This window comes from Notothenia rossii (genome assembly GCF_949606895.1).
Source record: "Notothenia rossii genome assembly, chromosome: 3".
NCBI lineage: Eukaryota > Metazoa > Chordata > Actinopteri > Perciformes > Nototheniidae > Notothenia > Notothenia rossii.
In genome coordinates, this window is record NC_136901.1 from 82,762,762 (window position 1) to 82,783,088 (window position 20,327).

The 20,327-nt window shown below is 40.4% G+C and overlaps 1 protein-coding gene across 2 annotated transcripts in view; it reads right to left on the bottom strand.

Moving 5' to 3' along the window:
• atp8a1 (ATPase phospholipid transporting 8A1) overlaps positions 1-20,327 on the bottom strand; it is a 107,801-nt gene that overhangs the window by 61,518 nt on the left and 25,956 nt on the right. For both annotated transcript variants that reach the window (XM_079670298.1, XM_079670297.1), the window contains exons 4-14: positions 19,366-19,464; positions 13,387-13,432; positions 13,088-13,128; positions 10,471-10,544; positions 9,119-9,188; positions 8,860-8,987; positions 7,955-8,066; positions 7,459-7,624; positions 4,357-4,484; positions 3,806-3,883; positions 3,610-3,698 (exon numbers count right to left, since the gene is read on the bottom strand). In XM_079670298.1, coding sequence (XP_079526424.1) covers positions 3,610-3,698; positions 3,806-3,883; positions 4,357-4,484; positions 7,459-7,624; positions 7,955-8,066; positions 8,860-8,987; positions 9,119-9,188; positions 10,471-10,544; positions 13,088-13,128; positions 13,387-13,432; positions 19,366-19,464 — 1,031 coding nt within the window. The remainder of the gene's footprint in view (positions 1-3,609; positions 3,699-3,805; positions 3,884-4,356; positions 4,485-7,458; positions 7,625-7,954; positions 8,067-8,859; positions 8,988-9,118; positions 9,189-10,470; positions 10,545-13,087; positions 13,129-13,386; positions 13,433-19,365; positions 19,465-20,327) is intronic.

The window sequence follows — 20,327 nt, forward strand, 5'->3', positions numbered from 1 at the left end:
GCCTGTTCACTCCTGTATCTTCAGCAAGGCAACATTTAGGTTGTGTGAATCACCAAAAAACCATCAGTTTGCGTACGGCCTGCACAGTATTAAACATAAGAATCAACTGAATCCAATGAATCGATTTAACTTGGTTTATTTACCACAACTACTGTAAACATATGTTTCTGAGGTTTGTCACTTGAGTACTTTTTTTAAATCAATAAACTTTATTAACTGACAAACTAATAACCCTCTTCTGCGAGCCTCTCTAACCTAAATGTTATCTCTACTTGGATTTTACTCTTCGAGCCAGTGGAATTAATTAAAGTTTACACCCTTGGGGTTTGCTTTATTAATTACAGCAGCACTTCATTTTGTGGTGAGGAACACATGCAGGCGGCAGTGTCGGGGGGGCTTTGTGCGTGTGTTGCCGTCATATTACAAGTCATGCCACAAAATAAGTGGCACGTGCCTTTGTTTTGTATTCATTTTAACTCAAATGATATTTTTTGGGCAAAAAGATATCCTACTATCATTGAAGTAAAGTCATGTCATTTTAAATCTGTCCTAAATAAATGTAGAAGCATTGCAGTGCATTCATCCTAGAGGTAGAGCTGTTACTGATATGAGAATTAAGGGATGAACGAAGCAAGAACTCCCAACTTTCATAAGTGACATATTTCACGATTAACCTCGGGCAAGCAGACAAGTGCCTTTCGTCAAGTCGAACATCTAAGTGTGCAAACAGAATCAAGCACGCCAAGCTGTTAAATACAAGACTCATGAATTCACTGTAAGTGTATATCATTAAATATATGTCCGATAAACTGTAAAGCCAAGACCTAATTAAGAACTTACAGAAATAGCGTTGTTTTGGGAACAAAAAAGCTCACTACAATTATAAATAAGAATATAAATATGATTTTTGGAATAGCACCGTTTCAATTGTAATGGTCTCTAATATACTGATTGGTAATAATATGTCATGATTATGGCAGGCAGTGGCTCAGTCAGTAGGGGTTTAGACTGGGAGCCATAGGGTCGCCGGTTCAAGTCCCTGGATAGGTCCCAGTTCACCTCCTGCCCTGCCGTGGTGCCCTTGAGCAAGGCACCAGACATCCCCCTTCCACCCTCACTCCCATTGCTCCCCGGGCCCTGTACAATAGCTGCTCCTAGTACTAGACTCCTGGTACTAGGATGGGTTACATGCAGAGAACAAATGTCACTGTGTGTGCTGTGTGACCATTAAAGAGGGTTTCATCCCTCCCATTCTATGAAGAGAATGACAACTGAATAAAATCAACATTTAGAAATTCTGAAACAGTGTTTTTGAAGACTAAAGTTAAAAATCATAATCAACATCCAACTCAAACCTGCAAACATGAACATGCCAAGAAACGAATTTGTATATATTCTACGAAGGAAGAGTTAAATTAATGAAAGCAACTGAATGTATTACATATTAACTGTGGACAGTTTTTGTATCTTACAGTTCCAACTCCAGTTTTCATTAAACCTAGAGAAGGAAGAGGCCAAAATATAGCATCGTCAAAAGGCTCGTCTCATTAGAACCTGCCTTTTTCTCTGCTGCTATGAAACACTCATCCATATTTATCAGTTACATAAGAGGGAGTCCTCGTTTCAAAACATCTCTACTTGGGTGAAGGAGAGAGAGACTGCTGCCTAACTTCAATCTTTGCTGAAAAGGAGTGTCTGGAGTGTGTTGGCCCAATAAAATACCCATTAAAAAAGGCATGAAAAAAGAAACATGGAAAGGAAACAAACAACTCGATACCAAAAATAAGAGCACAGCCTTGGTTCAACAGCAATAGTTTAAAAAAAGAAAGAGATGTCGGCAATACGTTTTCACGAACATTATTCCTACTTAAAATGACTTGGATTTGATCCTTGGATTGACAATGAGAAGTTTAGAATAGCAATCATACCATAATGAGAGCTTTGTCACAGAGAACTCCAGATAAGATTCCCCCATTTGTCCTTCAGCCTGCACTTCATCAATCAAGCTTTTAATTGAATCCTAATGGGATTATTCATGTACTGTCACGCCAGCACTTGCTTTGGTTCTGTGAAGATCTGCTCTCCCACTTGTTTTGCATCCACTGAGACTAATTATCCTAGTACTGAAATACAATGAGAGTATTTCCAAGGGAGAAATAATACCTTAAGGTCTGATTTAGTGAAATGTTTAAAAGTAATAGAATATGGTTTTACGTCAGTGGAGCTGAGGGAAAAAGTGAATTTGGTTGAATTCTTATTTTTAGGGCTGTACCCGAATATTCAACTATTCGAATATTCGTTCGTTGGCCAACTATTCGGGTTTCAATTTCATTATTCGGATATTCGTTTTTTTATTTTAATTTTTCTAAATGTATGCTATTAATAAAGGCGAATTGCCATATTCTTATACTATATTTATACTTTTGAATTGCACTGTTAAAATGCGGAAATATATACAATCTCAGCCTGTGCTCCTGACATCGTGTTCACTCACAGTCACGAACGCAAACGGCACGCTTCACCTCGTTTCACCCACAAAATGCCGAAGACTTCAGCTGTGTGGGACCATTTTAAATTGGACGACGGTAAGAAGAATATGTGGCAAATATGCGATAAGAAACTGGCCTACCACGGTGGCACAACAACTCTGAAAAGTCACCTGGATGCTGTAAGTAGTAGCCTAGCTTAGCTTAGCTGGTGTCAAGTTGCCATGATGAAGCTGCTTTATCCGCCGTTTAAACAGTAACGTGACACATGATAAAAACGTGCACTTACTTTGCTTGGAAAATAGTTGCAAGCAAGCAACCAAATTGTTTTTTCATATTAGTTTTTTAATTGTATCCGAATAGTGAAAATAATAGGAGTAATGTGGGAACATCTGGGGCTAAGGCATTATTGGCTTAAAGTTGAGTAGCTCAGCCTAATAATAACTTGTGTCCATAGCCATCAGCATCCTCAACAATACAGCAGACCCTACAGTTACCCTACAGAGGACACATTTAGTTTGAATGTTTGCGAGTACTGAGACAATAAATAAATATAAATCGTAATAGTATGCTCTTTCTGCGCTTCTGCTTAACAGCGTGTTGTCAGGTGTCTCGGGTTCGGAGCGTGTTATGAAACCTTTTTGAAAAAAATATATTTTTGAAAAAAAATATTATAAAAAAAAAATACAATTCTCTCCGCACCGAATATTCAAATATTCGCCTCTGATTACTACCGAATATCCCGAGCCCGAAAAATTGTATTCGGGACAGCCCTACTTATTTTTAGGAGATACTGTAAGCGGCTGTTCTTGTTTCTCACGTCCGTCAAGAGTTCCAGTTCTGTAGGGAAAATACTGAAACATACAGACAGTTTTCACAACCACCTCCAACGTCACAAGCAATGGACGAAACCCTACGTAGGAGAGAGTAAAGTGCCTTCGCTTCCAAATGTCTGTCCGCCTGTTATTTATAGTTTATGTTGAGAGGAGCACTGATGCAGCTGCTAATGAGAAGGAAAGGGAGGAGAGAGAGACGCCAGCTGCACTGGGATGCAAACTCGGCGTTTAATGAAGGTGATGGGAGAGGCAAGGAGTAATCAAAAAGCGTAGAAAGGGGAACGTACCCATAGGCCACACCGGCGACGGTGCACTTCTTGAACTGCATCACGTTGCAGGTCAGGGTCCCCGTCTTGTCAGTGAAAATGTATTTCACCTGTATGGGTAAAAAGAGAGAATACAACTTAATTTATTTCCTTCTAAAAAGGTATTTATAGTGAGAATTGGCATAAAGTGAAGTATTATTTGAGCAGCATAGTGTACCTGGCCTAGTTCTTCATTCAGGTTAGAGGTGCGAGCCTGGGCCGGTGTGTTGGTGGGCTCATAAAGCATATCGGTGTCCTTAGAGCAAATCACAAAGACATTGAAATGCACAGTAGCAGTACAGTACATAAAAGCAGACATTTTAAAAAACAGCAACAGTCCCCACAATCTGTTTTCCCCTGCAGAAAATGCAAGAACTGCCCTTAATGTTGCCAAGAAATTCCTTGCTATGACTTTAATTTAACATTTAATGAATAAAGGAGACCCAAAATAACTTTGTGAAAAAAAAAAAACCTCAGCAGATATATTTGGTGGGCTGACCTAGTTGCGAAAGATATAAGACCAAAGATATTCTAGGTGCTCACTCAAATGTTTCACGTCAGTCAGGTTTCAGAGTGTTCCTGCTTTTGTGCATGCTGCTTACAAAAGTGACTTTTTAATGCATGCCTCTATGTTTGCATGAATGTTAACATAAACATTCCTGTAAACATGTGAGTGCTTCTATATATTAGTTTAATTAAGTTACAATACAGACTATAGCTTTAACTCACCCAGTTGATGAAAAAGGCTTGGATGAACTTGATAACCTCCAGTGTGACCAGGAGGCTGATGGGAATCAGGTTGTTGAAGAGGATGATAAAGGTGAGGAAGTTAAGGCCAAAGTTAGCCGCTCCGCCATCTATCAAAGGACGAGTTTTGGACAAAGGGAAGTGATACACGGGAGACTCATCAGTGCTGGTCCATTCATATCAGTTAGTTCAATGAAAAGGCCCAAAGCTACTTCCAGCCAATGATCGACATTATCCCAATCCACAGAATGTTTCGGGCTAACATCGTGCATTAGCTGGAATTAGCCATTTCTTCCACCCAACCTCATCTTCTTACGACTCGACCGATTAACAGTCCAATTTAATGTCCTGAAGATTCAAAGTAGCGTACAGGGATTGAAGTATTTCTAATGTCATTAGTGTCACAGCAGCAGCCTTGGCATCCAGCATGATCCAGGCAATGAATTCCACAAAGCACTATGCAAAATGATGCTGGTCCCCCCCAATGCCCCAAACAATTGGCAATGATCAAACATGTAACCCCACTGACATCAAACATGAAAACAGGAGGGATGTGATTTACCTTTCCTCAGCTTGCAGGAGGTGCAAATGTTACTTTCCTCAACCCAAGCCTTGATCTTAGCAATGTGGTTGAGAGGGACAGCCCTTCCCCATGACAGAACGATTGCAAAACAAAAAACTGGATGGCAGAATGGAAGCTACTGCTACTGGTACAACGACACACATAGGAGGGAGTACTTTTTCAGAAGTGGGGAGGAAGACAAACATATTGGATGCTCTCAAGACAAAGGAGGGAGATTCAGTCCATAGCACATTCTCAACCAACAAGGAGTGGAAAAGAGGGGGTGGATTATGCCAGCAAAAAAGTTTGGGTGTTAATGAAGATCACTACGTCACCTCCTGTCGCTAAATTCTAGTAGCCAGCTTGTTATTTGATGTTAGGCAAGATTTGTGAGGTCAGATGAGACAGGGATACTGCGTGGGATCAGTAGAGAGCCATTAAGATAAATAGAAATCAAAGCAAACCAGGACATGCACAAGTCACAAAAGTGCAAAAGTGCACCTGATGTCGTCTCTTAAATATATGTCACTGTAATGTAAGAGCAAAATGAATATATAAGATTTTCTAACCAACATTACAATACTTTTGTAACTAATTCACAGTACCGTAGTTGGACTGTAAATTGTTATGGTTTCATTAACCGGGAAGAATTTTTTTTCCGTTTGGTGTGACACATGTACATTACAGTGAGAATACCACACCACCTCAACAAAAGAAACGTTACCATGCCGTCGGTTGAGACATCAGCAGTTTAAAACAGAGATAGTCAGCATAAAGTCAATGATATGGTGATAAATGCACAACTACCTAGAAAAAACTGTAGCAGGTGGCACGAATGCATAACAAATGAACATTCATCATTTTTGCCCTCAATCTGCATGAAGTTTAGTTGTCACTATGTATAGGCTTAATGCCGGGGATGACCTGTGTCAGCACTCTGCAGCGGGTCAAAGTCAAATGAATTACTCACGGGGCGTGCATAATCGCAGGCCTGTGTGACATACAAGCTTGGTGACGCGCAGCGGGCTAACGTTGACTCTTCTGTTCCTGTCTGCTTCCAAATGTTGGTAAGTGAGTGAAATTAGAGCAATTTAGTGATTAAAGTAAATATGATGTTTAAGATTTGACAATCTCCCCACCTCTCTCTTTTGTCACTGGTTGGATAATGTGCACTGGACAGAGTCTCAACAACTCCTTATGGAAGTACAATCAGTCTCAAGATGGAGGCCTGCCTTATGACTTACACTCCCCTCATCAGAGTCTTAGAGGGAGTTTAAGATGTGGGTTTTAATGCCACTGAGGACAATGTTAAAACCCTTTACGAGACCAATAGAAGCCAATGCAACATTCCGTAGAAAGGGACAGTGTAAGTCGTAGTGCAAGCTGAAATTGACCAGGGCACAACCTCTCCTACACAGGCCTATCGGGGTACAGAGTAATGGCCAGAGTGTCACGATAAGCACTTTGCACACCAGGTTCAGAGCTTCACCACAACAGACATACTGCAACACAAACCGAGCAGCCCATGTATTTAGTTTTGTGTAAATAGTATCTTGAAATTGTATGGAATTGTCTGGCGAATTCATGTTAAACTAAACAGGTTTTCACCTCTCCGCCTCACTCCCTCCCTCTCCTCTCTGTCTGTCTGTCATTAGAAAACTCCACACAACAAAAGGAAGCGACAGAGGCATTTAGAAAATGTCAGCTCTTGCCCCTTGGGTTGCACCACATGATGTGTTCGAGCAATAAACACGTATAAGCCTCCTGCTAGGAAAAGCTTCCCGAGTACCTCATCTCCCTGGCAGTAAAAGTAAATGTTGCTATTCATTTCTCGGAAATTAAGGGGGGAAAAAAATAAGATGAGGGTCTGAAGCTTGGAAACTGCAAAGTGTTTAACGTGGCACAAAAGAATGGAGGAAAAGTGAGACACTGTTTGCATCAGGCACTGAAAATAACTAGACGAAGGTATAAGAGAGCTGGAGGGGAAAAACCTATTGTTGGATCCCTGGTATGTGCTTGTCCGTGGCATGGGCCCATACAAAGTAGGGCAACCATATAGGGGGCGAGGGTAGGGGGCTTCATTTGCTTAGCAAAGGCAGAGCTTCAGTAAGGGGTTAGTAAGGGAGGGTCATTCACGGATGGCCAAGGCTTTTAAATGGTTGTTACCTGGAGCTGTTAAAAAAACGACAACAAAGAAAACAACAAAATCAAACAGAACATTAGAAAGGAACAAAAAAGTACAGCAGCGCAGTGATATTCAACCATTTCTGTTTTCACTCATTCACAACACATCTATGCATGTCACAGCTGTCTTTTCTCAGTTAACAGGGAATTCACTTATTCCCCACATTGCCACATATTTCACTTGTAATGCGAAACATAGTTTAACTGAGGCAACATAAAAACGACACAACACATACCAGCATTTAGGAAATTAAAATGACAAAGGAATAAGCTGATATGGACAAGTGAGACAAATTATGTGGAATAAGAGCAGCAGCGTGGGCTGTGGAGACTCTTACAGTTGAGATCCATGTACCAGGCATCGTTGCCGTACTGGTACTTCCAGATGGTCTGGCCGATGGAGCAGAGCAGAGAGATGGCCAGCAGGCAGCCGAACAGCACCAGGATCTGGAAGTTGGTGATACGCTCCACGTTGGACAGCTTCAGAGGAGGCCGAGTGGAATTCTGGGTAATATATGACAATTGAGTTATGTTAAAAGAATATCATAATAATTAAGAAGTAAAACCGATGGTGATGTTCTCTACGTCGGCTTTCAAAACAACGCGAGATAAAGTGACCGCTTTTAACACGGTGATTAGGAACATGACATTTTTGGTGGTGGCGCACATGCATTGTTGCGTGTTTTTTAAGTATTTATTTGCACAAAATAAGTAAGTCCGCACCAAAATGATGAACAATGAATAACATTAAGACTACAGCAGTTCACCAGACTGAGCTTTGTCAGGTTAATTAATCTTTAACCCTAATATGACCCTCACAAAGCTTTACAGTACCTGCATGAGCTTGGTGTCATGTCCGGTGTAGACCACCACACCGTGCACCCACTGAGTGTTCCTCAGCTGGGCTCCTCTCAGTAAGATCTGGTCTGGACCCAGTGGGATTGTACTGCAGTAAAGAAACACAGCATTGTCATTAGTACACAGAGAAATAAGCTCATACAAGTTGGTCTGATGGTAAAGACATTAATAATGACAATTCATTATCTTATTTTTGCAAGACAACAAACAACAAGCCTTCCAATGTGAGCTTAAATCAACGAGTGCTGACCTTACATACGATCACTGCTTTTACATAAACCTTTCTGAATCCTTACTGATGAATATGCCATTTCTAAAAAATAATAAAAATTGTATCACCAAAGAATCTATACTGACACAGATATTACACAACAACAATGTGTGTTGTGAAAGACTTGTTATTGTCCATTTTATTTATAGACACAGTCAGCATTAAACATGTGTCACCCAATTACAATTAAAATGCATTTTCCCATATAGAGTATAACTCTTAATTATACATTTGAATCTGTGTGTACATGTAATAATTGGAAAAAAGTATTTGAAAAAGATTTCCAATCAAGATGAAAACACAGCTCATCAAAGCATACACAAAGTGCTCCTGGTAACAATGCCCTTTCAGAAAAGTGTCCCAAACTCCTTGAATGGAGCCATCAATAATAAAAGCAGGCATACAGCATATAACTCATTTTCAGTACAATGGAAAATCCTCAAAATAAATATCTCACTACATTTCACTGAGGCAGGTGCTTTTATTTGTTTAGCAGACGTACTAAAGAATCCCTTAAACCTCATAATACGGGCTCTGCTCCTGGCTAATGGTTTATTGAGTTGGTAAGAGGGGCAGAGAGCCAGGCATGGAGCTCTGCGACTGGGCCCACCTGTGTCCTTCGAGGCGGAGGTTCCCAACAAACTCGTACAGATGACGGTTCGGGCTCTCACACTCCATTTTCCCAGAGAGACGCATCAGGCTTTCAATGTCCCGTATGTCTGAGGTCACTCGGAGACCCTGTTGAAGTCATTAGAGCAGTGTTTTCATTTTTAATCAATGTGTGTATCGTTAACTTCTCAGAATATAACACTTCTTCCTCATTGTAGGGGCAGTAACTTGTATGAGAAGTAAGAAAAATAGACAATCACCTGTCGGATTTTAAGGTTTGTTTCTCCATCCAGGTTAGACGTTTCAATGTAGCACATTCCCTGTGGTTCACTGTAGAGGAGGGAGAGGATATAGACACTTTGAGTAGTGATACAAGATGAGTGCTGCTATTTATTCAAATATTACAATATATCTATCCTTAGCTGTTCAAAATGATCTATATAATATTGTATCAATATAATAAACTACTGATTATTTAACAATCGTAACTTCTCACTTTCACTTTTAATTTCAGCCGAATTTCAACAGAATATTTATATAAGACTAGATTACTGCAAGCAAAGATGCTGCATGTCAGCCTGAAGGCCACTCAGGTACAAAAAGCAGAAGTTACCCACTTAATGTACACTAAATACAAGATTAAACAAATGATTAGCTGCTACCCTAGAGGTGAACCGTCTTAAATACACTGCTAAGGGACAGGAAGAGGGGACGGTGCCAGAGGAGGAATTTGTCAGCGAGGAAGCATGCCGAGCACAACAAACGGCCTCTGACAGACTCTGGGCACGGGGACAGAGAGGGAGAGCATAACGGTGCTTAAGGTGAGCTGGGCCTCTGGTTAGCTGCTCTCTTTATAGAGTGATTTATTCATACCCAAGGCTGGTCCAAACACAAGCAGGGTGAAAAGGAAAAGGAAAAGGAGATCTGGACACTGAAGCCCTACTGCAGTCAATAAGAGGTTTGGAATCAGGCCCTATTACCCATGAAACGAGAGCTTTGTTTCATGTAAATGAGCAGAAGTCTGAAGCCATGGCCAGGAAATGAATTATAAAATCTACTTTGAATTCAAAGACTATTTTCAACTTCATATCTTGTAAAGTGACAACATGCATACTGTCACATGAGAACACAAAATGACTTTGTTGCATGCAGGGTGCCATACAAGCCATGCAAAGGGTAAGAATGTGGAAAATCTGTTCACACTCAATAAAAAGGATGTGAAAAAAGGATGTGAAAAAAGGAGCATGAACTCCTGTGTCGTAATACTAGAGGTCTCCATTCACTCTGAGCACACACATTAAAAAGGGTCTACTGCGGTTGGGTCTTTTAAGAACACAACATAATAAAATGGCTATACAAACCAACACTAGTATGGCTGCCAAACCACGATGTAGAGGAAAAGTAGAAACAAGGGAAGGAACACTCATTGACTGTGGCACTGTGACAATATCTGGTTGTTGCCAGAATGACAACAGGTTCTTTCTTTCCTCTAGTCTGTAAAATAAAGTGTATTTTATAGAGAGAAGCGCTAAGATGTCTCGTCACACTTGGTACACACACTCGCCATCTCTCCCATGACTGTGAATGTTGTGAATGTTGCTGGTTTTCTGACCTGGACGACAGTATGACGAGGTCAGCCGGCAGGTGATCCCCGTTTGAAGCTCTGAGTACTTCCCCAACGGCCACCTGATTTGACCAACCACGCACCAGCAGGGGGCGAGATAGAGGAGGTGGGGCAGTTGTTCCACAGGGGGGGGGGGGGAGAAAGAAAGATATCTTAAGTAATCTACATTTGAAATTCTCTTAAAGAGGGATAAAGAATCGATGTTAGTTTAATAGCAGGACCACATCTTTTTTTGAAAAGGTGAAGGAGGTAGGTGTGTCGACATGTCTGATCCATCTGATCCTAATTCAATATCACATTACCAGCCTCCCACCTAGAGAAATTATGGTTGTCACAACAAGATACGAAAGTACAATTAGTGGAATGAAAAAGTTGTGTATAACGAAAGGTTCTGATTTGATTTCCAATGCAGGATTGTAGCCACTTGGCTCGTTGTATGGTCCAACCATCACTTCTTAAGGAAGAGCTGAGAAAGCAAGGGCAAGAGAAGAAGGGCGGAGTTTCCACAGTGTGGCATTAGGTTGGACTCCTATACCTGGACGACACATTGACAGCATCCGCAGGAACGAAATCACCGCCATTTACTATAATAATATTGCCCACTTCAACCTGTGAAAATAAATTGGTTACTGCTGTGCACTGCCTATACAACTGCAAAAAAATACACAGCTGGTGAGAGAAATGTAAGGCAGTGAACAAAGTACAGACACCGCAGGAGTCTTCTTTAAGTTAATGATCAACCTTTCATAACAGGTGCATGCACTTAGCATACAACTACAAGCTCACCAATGCTATACAAGAGGTATGTTATATTCCTACATGTATAAGGTAACATTTAACATCTATTAACTATTAAGCGTCTTTGAGTTGTGAAAAGCGCTATATAAATAAAATGTATTATTATTATTATGAAGAATTGTGCATGAACAATCTCAGATGAAAGGCAGCAGTGACATAAAAAGCACCCTGAAATGCTGAATAATGACATAACTGAAGATCAAAGAGAAGGACATCATAATGTGTTTTGTCAAAAATAAGTGAGCTTACGCAGGAAGGACCTGTGTAAAAAACTCGTCTGAGTTATCTTGTCACTCAAATCAAATTTACAATGCAAGTTTATAACAGCAGGGAGTACAAACGTTATGAACAATAATTAAACATCTTGTTTTCTACAATGTAAAAATGTAATACAGCTGAAAAATAGGGTAACATGAAATCATCACTATCATCTAATAATGAATTATGATGTAGGTGTTTGTTGAAGACTAAACAGAAGAGAGATCATGTTGGCATCATTCAAGCTGCCCTGAAAGGAACTTGGAGAAGTTTGGGAGAGAAGCTGCTTTTACAATATGCATGATGAAGATGTAAAACACTTTCATTATTTAAAGCTACCCTTTTTAGAGAGCAGTTCTGGATATATAAAGACGAGGAACATTCAAATTCCAGCAAGAAACTCCCTGATTCTCTCCTGGCATGAACCAAGTCAATGCATCAATACTTGATTTTGTTAGTTACAGAAACCCTGCGTCATTGCCTCTGATGCTAAAAAGTTCTATTTAAAAACAGTTAAGATTCAATTACTGTAAGAATGAATACCCCCTAAACCTCATTATATAGCATTTATCATGGACTGCAACCTATATCTCATTTGATTTTATTATAGCATGCTGACTTGTGTATTAAAGGGCCCATGTCATGCTTTTCTGGTTAGTACCGGTCCACTTGTGTTTTCTGTAGTTTTTTATGCATGTAAACGGTCTGCAGAGTCACAAACCCTCAAAGTACACCCTGTAGCGAGTAAAACTCTAACACAGGAAATACCTGTCTATGCTGCCCCAGAACGCCTCGTTGGAGATTTCTCTTTTTCCATTGTTTACTTCTTGGGTATAGTGACGTATTTCGGGTATAGTGACGTAACGTAACGGCTCTGCAGATCGGACCAATCTGCGGAGCCGTTACGTTACGTCCGCTGTTACGTTTGATGATCAGTAGAAACGGCCATGACATGGGACCTTTAATATGTGATGTAGTGCTCATGTTCTATTTTGTATTCATCTCGATGTATGACATATTTTTGCCTTTATAAAATAGTGCGATTTCCAGTCAAGCTTTGGAGCTAGCAACATGTTTACACAGACACCACATCTCCTGCTGTTCAGTTAGTTGTCAAGAACAAATCAACAAATGCTTCTTGTAATGTTTTTTTTCTTTTTCTGCTGTCTCATATCCTCGACAGCAGAAAGGAAAATGAATCTTATATTTCACTGCTACAGGCTGATTGCACCCTCTGGATGAAGCAATATTTCTGTAATGCCTGGTGTTTTTTTCCTTCTAAAATTATTTCATTATGGGGAGAACGAGGAAGCTTGTCTTTGTCCTCTAGCAACGCCTCCTAATCACAACGCCCACATGGGAACGAGGGGTTAATTAGCGGCTGGATATTAAAGGGGTCAGGGGGGAGGTGTTTGCACATGTGTGTTTACAGTATGTGTACACACATTTCCTCTAATTGTCAACAGCACACTAGATGGAAAATGTGCTCGAGATGAGAAACATGTGGGCTGGTGAATTTGACCATTAGTGACACATTGTGGGTAAATACCTTCTCCCAGTGCACGATCTCCCAGGCACCGTTCCTCAGAACTGTGGTGAGAAAAGAGAGAGAGAGAGAGAGAGAGAGAGAGAGAGAGAGAGAGAGAGAGAGAGAGAAAGAGAGAGAAAGAGAGAGAGAGAGAAAGTTACAGCAAGAGACAAAGAGGGCAAGGAAAATGAGAGGCATGGTACAGTGAGAGATCAGATTTATGAAGGATTGAAGGAGAACTAGTAAACCAACAATACACAGGTTTTTATATTACATATACCGGTATATATAAATATAAAAGAGGAAAATGTTTTCAATACCTTGACATTCCTTTCTGTTGACAATACCATCAGCATTGTGTCGTTTCTGTAAGGAACAAAAACACAATTTATCCTCTAATATACATGAAATAAAAAAGCAAAAAGCAAACACACAATTGAGCTGAAACAACAAGAAAAGAATCAGAAAAAGACCAACAGCTTTATGTTAATAAAAGCCTCAATGTATCCACCTTTTAAAGAAGACAAGGCCTCTTTAAAGGCTGACACCACAGCACCACGTACTACGAAGTGGAAAGAGGAAGTCTAACGTAAAGTAACACTTCTCACTGACTGCCGAGTTATGTGAACGCTCTTAGAAGGACTATACAACGGTCCATTTCCACAGGCTCACATTATGCAGTAAAACATTTGAGTAATGCCGTTGTCCAATGGCTCCTACAGTACCATGATAGCATGTCGTGGCCCAGCTAGAACACCCAATCATCTTAAACATGTTCATGCCCTAATCTACCCTTTATAACAAAAAATGGTATTCACTGTTGCTGTGCGATATTCAATTTATCAGATCTTTCACAGGAACAAACAGCATTCAATAATATGACATAATACAGGACTGTCTCAGAAAATTAGAATATTGTGATAAAGTTCTTTATTTTCTGTAATGCAATTAAAAAAACAAAAATGTCATACATTCTGGATTCATTACAAATCAACTGAAATATTGCAAGCCTTTTATTATTTTAATATTGCTGATTATGGCATACAGCTTAAGAAAACTCAAATATCCTATCTCTAAATATTAGAATATCATGAAAAAGTATACTAGTAGGGTGTTCAACGAATCACTTGAATCGTCTAATTAACTCGAAACACCTGCAAGGGTTTCCTGAGCCTTGAAAAACACTCAGCTTGGTTCAGTAAACTAAATCACAAGTATGGGGAAGACTGCTGATCTGACTGCTGTCCAGAGGACCGTCATTGACACCCTCCATCAGGAGGGTAAGACACAAAAAGACATTTCTCAAAGAGCAAGCTGTTCACAGAGTGCAGTTTCAAAGCACATCCACAAAAAGTCTGTTGGAAGGGGGAAATGTGGCAGGAAACGCTGCACAACCAAGAGAGATGACCGCAGCCTTAACAGCATTGTGAAGAAGAGTCGCTTCCAGAATTTGGGGGAGCTTCAAAGACAGTGGACTGAAGCTGGAGTCCAGGTATCAAAGGTCACTGTTCACAGACGTGTCCGGGAAATGGGCTACAATAGCCGTATTCCCATGGTCAAGCCACTTCTGAACTCAAGACAACGGAAGAGGCGTCTGACTTGGGCTAAGGAAAAGAAGCACTGGACAGTTGCACAGTGGTCCAAAGTCCTCTTTTCAGACGAAAGCAAGTTTTTTATTTCATTTGGAAGTCAAGGCGCCAGAGTCTGGAGAAAGGCTGGAGAGGAGCAAAATCCAAGTTGCTTGAAATCCAGTGTGAAGTTCCCACAGTCAGCGATGGTTTGGGGAGCCATGTCAGCTGCTGGTGTTGGTCCACTGTGTTTCATCAAGCCCAGAGTAAATGCAGCTGTGTACCAAGAGATTTTAGAGCACTACATGCTTCCGTCTGCTGAAAAGCTCTATGGAGATGAGGAATTCATTTTCCAGCATGATCTGGCACCTGCCCACAGTGCCAAAACCACCAGTAACTGGTGTACTGACCATGGCATTACTGTCCTCGATTGGCCTGCAAATTCCCCTGACCTGAACCCCATAGAGAATATGTGGGGTATTGTGAAGAAGAAGCTGAAAGACACCAGACCCAACAATGCTAATGAGCTAAAGGCCGCTATTGAAGCATCCTGGGCATCCATAACACCTCAGCAATGCCACAGGCTGATTGCCTGCATGCCACGCCGCATTGATGCAGTAATCCGTGCAAAAGGATTCCCAACCAAGTACTGAGTGCATTAATGGACATTTTCAAATGTTTGATTGTGTTTTGCTGTTATAAATCTTTTTTTTTTACTTGGTCTGAGGAACTATTCTAATATTTAGAGATAGGATATTTGAGTTTTCTTAAGCTGTATGCCATAATCAGCAATATTAAAATAATAAAAGGCTTGCAATATTTCAGTTGATTTGTAATGAATCCAGAATGTATGACATTTTTGTTTTTTTAATTGCATTACAGAAAATAAAGAACTTTATCACAATATTCTAATTTTCTGAGACAGTCCTGTATATACAGTATATCTCAAAAGGCTCGCAACATGATCAACAACAGGTCACCAAACTGAAAGAGCATTTGCTGGAACCACATGCAAACATATGCGTGGGTGGAAAATGAAGTGGTCCTTGATCAAAGCTGTCAACAACAATTTAAATGCAAAACATTATGATAAATATATTCAGGCCTTTCAGTCTGTTGGCCATTTTGAGATGTGTATATATAATGAGATGTTTATTAATGGTGTTTGTGCTGCAAGAAGGATTGGTCAAAACTCTGCACAGCAACAGTCAATAAAAGGAGCCCAGCGATGCAGCTTTTTGACATGACACTTCAGCTTACAATGACACTTCTTTCACTGCTGTAGATAAAGTTCAAATGGAACATCTACAATTCAACACAATGGAGCAAACTCCATATGCGGATGAAGATCATGTGGTTAGATCAAAAGCCTCAGAATTGTTACTAAAATGGATCATGTGGTCTGATCCTTTTTCCATTTAGCTTTACTGGACTACCAAATACATTAAGCTATTAAGTTACAGTTCATTTGAAAGATAAGGATGTTGCGGATGTGGAACTAATGCCAACAACTTTGGAAGGAGATGTGAATAAATGTGTGACTACATTTTATTCTCTTTGCTTTTTAAAGAATGTTTTTAAATGTCAGTTTATAATGTGTTTCTGCTGCAATATTTCTTAATGCCTCTCATTTTTGTAAAGCATATTGAATTGCCTTGTGTTGAAAGGTGCTACTTTATACAAATACACTTGCCTTGCCTTACATGTCCTTTCTACCACACACTGCATAGAGAATATGTTCTTGTCATCCATAATTGTCTGTCAAGTGGTATATTTGATGTCCACGTAAACACTAACATTACCCTATAGGTGCTGTTTGAGACTTCATCTTAAAACTAATCAGCATAATGTCCCTCGCGTCTCTCTTGTTTGTTGAACGGTCATGCAATCAACTGTGACTCCAACAGCTGATTCCAAGGGACAGCTTGTCAACTAGCATCACGCTGAGTCATAATGTGTTGCTGAGTCCGTCTCATATAAATAATCACATGTGCTGCTGTACTTGATTAGTGAGGAGAGGATGTATCTACTCATGTCCGCGCTAATAATCTGTTTGCTTTGAAGATCCATTCAAATGTACTGTAGTCTAATTGTCAGGCAATTTGAGGCTAATGTGGGGAATTTGGCACACTGTGCTGTGCTTTTCAAGAGGGGAAAAAGTGTTCTTGTTGACTACTACAAAACAGAGCAGCTGAAGTGGGATGCATCAATACAAAGCTGTTACGGCTGGACGGCGAGGGGGGAAACAGGAAAACAAAGACAGATCTAGACAGGACAAAATAAAACACAGACAGATCGTGACACAAAGCTGTTAATGGAGCACTGTATTAACAGATTTCTCCAAGGAGCTGTGGACTGTCAGAAAAACATTAATGCTACATGTGATACTGCTTCAGTCCAATGACTTTTTTGTGAGTTTCCCCACAACTTTGTAATATCTTCATCATTTCAAATGGCACACTGATTCAGTTGAATGCAATAATCGGTTTTATGATCATGAAACACAATATATATATAAACAGTTTGTTCAATGGAGGCGCACACTGAATGAATCATCTAACAAGTGCATGTTTTTATTCCCAATCCCCCTTCTCCTGTTCTGTAGCTTATTCATTTCTTTTGATAACCCCCTCTCTTTCTGGGAAGTTGACATCAGTCCTTTCCTTAGAAGCCTTTTTCTTTTCCTACACCAGTAGATGATGTTGTTTCTTTAACACTCCTCTGAACTCCCGCCTACATTCCTGCATGCAGATGTCTTTGGCGATCATCTTGTTTCATTACATCATCATATCTGGAATCCTTGAATTTTGACCCAAAAATATGAAGCATTTTAAAAAAGGCGTGTACTTTCCTGAACACACTGCTGTTAATGTTCCATTATTTGTGCTTCTCATGATGAATACAAACACAAGAAAAGACATCACTATACTCTATATATAACTTATATATATATATTATGAAATACTCTGAACCCTTAAGCTGTATCTGCTCTTTAGGATTTGTCCACTTTGAAGTCTCCTCTATAGCTATTATACTTCATTTCCTCTCTGTCGTCCATTAAGAGACTTCTTTTCAGGCTCCAGTTGGATCAAATGGTTCTTAGTATCCCTGCAGCATTCTGTAGCGTCTAATGAATTGTCTGGCTGCATCTGTGGCGTCAGACTTTTACCAGCTGCACTATGCCCAGAAAACAAGTTTGCTGGTAGAGACCTTTATAAAGCTCATTCATCATCCCCTGTCAGCTCATTTCATTCACCCGCACAATATCTCTTCTGGCGATATGGACCGTCCTCTATTCATAAATGTATAGTAAGAGAGAAATGTATTTATATACCTTACTCCACAACTTTTCCTGCCTCTCACATATTCCCTCTCTGCCTCTCTCGCACCTTCTATCCCAATGGACGAGAAGAAAAGGCAGATGTGCTGTATTTAAATGATGGTGTAATCACAGTGCAGTGGAGGCGGGTGAGTAGCATGTAGAGGTTATGCGTAAATCCTGCAGTATCAGGCCGGTGTAGACTTCAGCTATAGAGGGGGAAATCAGAAAAGGGTCGAGCATCTGCAATGTTACCTTGATTAACCAGCTCATATGGCTTACTAATGTGACGCAGTAGTGGAAACTTAACTGCTGTTTTCATTTCAATTTGACTGGAAACTTAACAGCAGAGGCAGCCGGCAACAAGGTGAGATATGTGCTGTGCAGCGTGTGTCCATAGTGCATGATTCATGAAGTTAGGGGTCGATGTTGCCCTGTCAGGTCAACTTGTGAGGGACAGCGCAGTACAGGGAACAGACGTGTGCAGGTGACCTTCAGCAATACAGACGGAGTCATCACCGCTTTGTTCCAATGTTTTTCACAACAGGCCGAGAGAGAAAGTGCTGCGCTGGTCCCTTCAGCACGAGATGGAGGCTAATAGTATAGAGTAACAGCCCGCTGGGACCTGCATGTTTGATCGCATTACAGGGTCACTGCAATACAGTACGATGCAACGATGCCTCACTTAGTTTGAAAGGGCTTGAGTGGATTACTTGCCAACAGAGACACAAACATACTCTAACTTCCCAGCAATGAAGAATTCATACAATGTTACTTAAATCCCTCTATCGTGCTTAAATAAATTGCAGAACCTATTTATTTTTTAAGCATCTGTTCAATAGTTCCGGTATGCTCAAGAGCAGAGAGTTGTATTGTTTTGTTAGTAATAACTGCCTTTGTGCATGAGCGTTCAGTATGTAGGTTAATTAACTGAATGAAAACTGCGGGTGCAGTCGGCACAGCTGTGACCTCGGAAATGTATGTGTGTGCGCATCTCTCTGTGTGATAATGTGTCTACATGTTGGGGACTTCCCTGCTGTGGTCATATAACCATCATGCCTCCTCTCTGCTGCAGCACTCAGAGGACAATCTGTACAGCGCGACACAAAGAGAAAGCCCTCACTCTCTATAGAGGGACATCCATTCAACTGAGAACTAGTAACCTACTATCCTTATTAAGTAAAGTAATATAGGGATTTCTGCTCCAAGAAAGACAGACTATTCAGTGGGCCATTCTTGAACAACTGCAGAACCTCAGGTATGTCCAGGACAACATTACATGTTTTTTATATAATGCCAATCAGCCTAAAGCGGGATCTTTCGACATGGGGAAACGCACACCAACACTAGTGTCTAATGATAAAAAAATATATATAAAACTAGTTTCGAATCATATCTGAGTTTTATCTTACCAGATCCTCAATGAACTCCTTCACAGCAGCCACCACCAGGATGAAGAGCAGCGGCACCAGTGTGGTCCAGCGACCAGTGGGAGACACATCTGGGATTTGCTACATGAAGAAAAAAAAATGTTCAAAGGAAATAGTGTTCCCTTTCCCTCCTCAACAACATATTTAACCTGAATTACATGACAGGTCATACCAGCTTTTTTGGAAGTTTAACTTGAATTTAAGATTTAAAATGTATATGCAAACTCCAAATAGGTATATTGAGCAGCTTTCTCATTAATATTATAATGCCCCTCTCCCCAATGAATGTTTAATGATTTGGCTATTTTAAGTCTCTCAAAATGAACAGTTAAACATCAGCGTGATTAAAGCCGAGTGAGGGCCACAGGAGATCGTCACTGTTATACATCCCGAAGGAAAGTTGAAGGAGATAGATATTTTGTCTCCCTCATCTGCATCGATGTTTTATTCAAGGTCGCAGCATCGACAAGGTAGGTAATGAAGATTCACACTGGCTGCTTTTCAAAGCAGCTTCTTCAAGGTCACTGGATAGAAACCTTTCCCATCTTCAAAGCTCTCATTAACAGAGGGTAGTCTGTCAACACGGATATAGGTAAAGACAGACTCTCAGTTCTATGCAGTGTTCCGTCTCCATTTTTTCGATCTTTTCTGCAAAGCTTTGAAAACACCTGAGACATGGATTTGAATCATGTAGCAATGATTGGTGGTTATTCAGTGTTCTTAACAGGGATTAATGTTAAACCTACAGTGTGCAGGAAAACTACTGCAAACTTCCTCAAGGATAGGAAGTCTTTGTTGTGCTGGTATCAAATTCAAAAACAGTGCCAAGATCTGTGGCTGCTTTTTGGAGAGTAATCAAATCACGAGCAGAGCCAACGATCAGCCTGACACTGAAGCTCTCTGCCCAAGACGGAGAGGCTTATTTCTTAAACAGAGGAAGACTT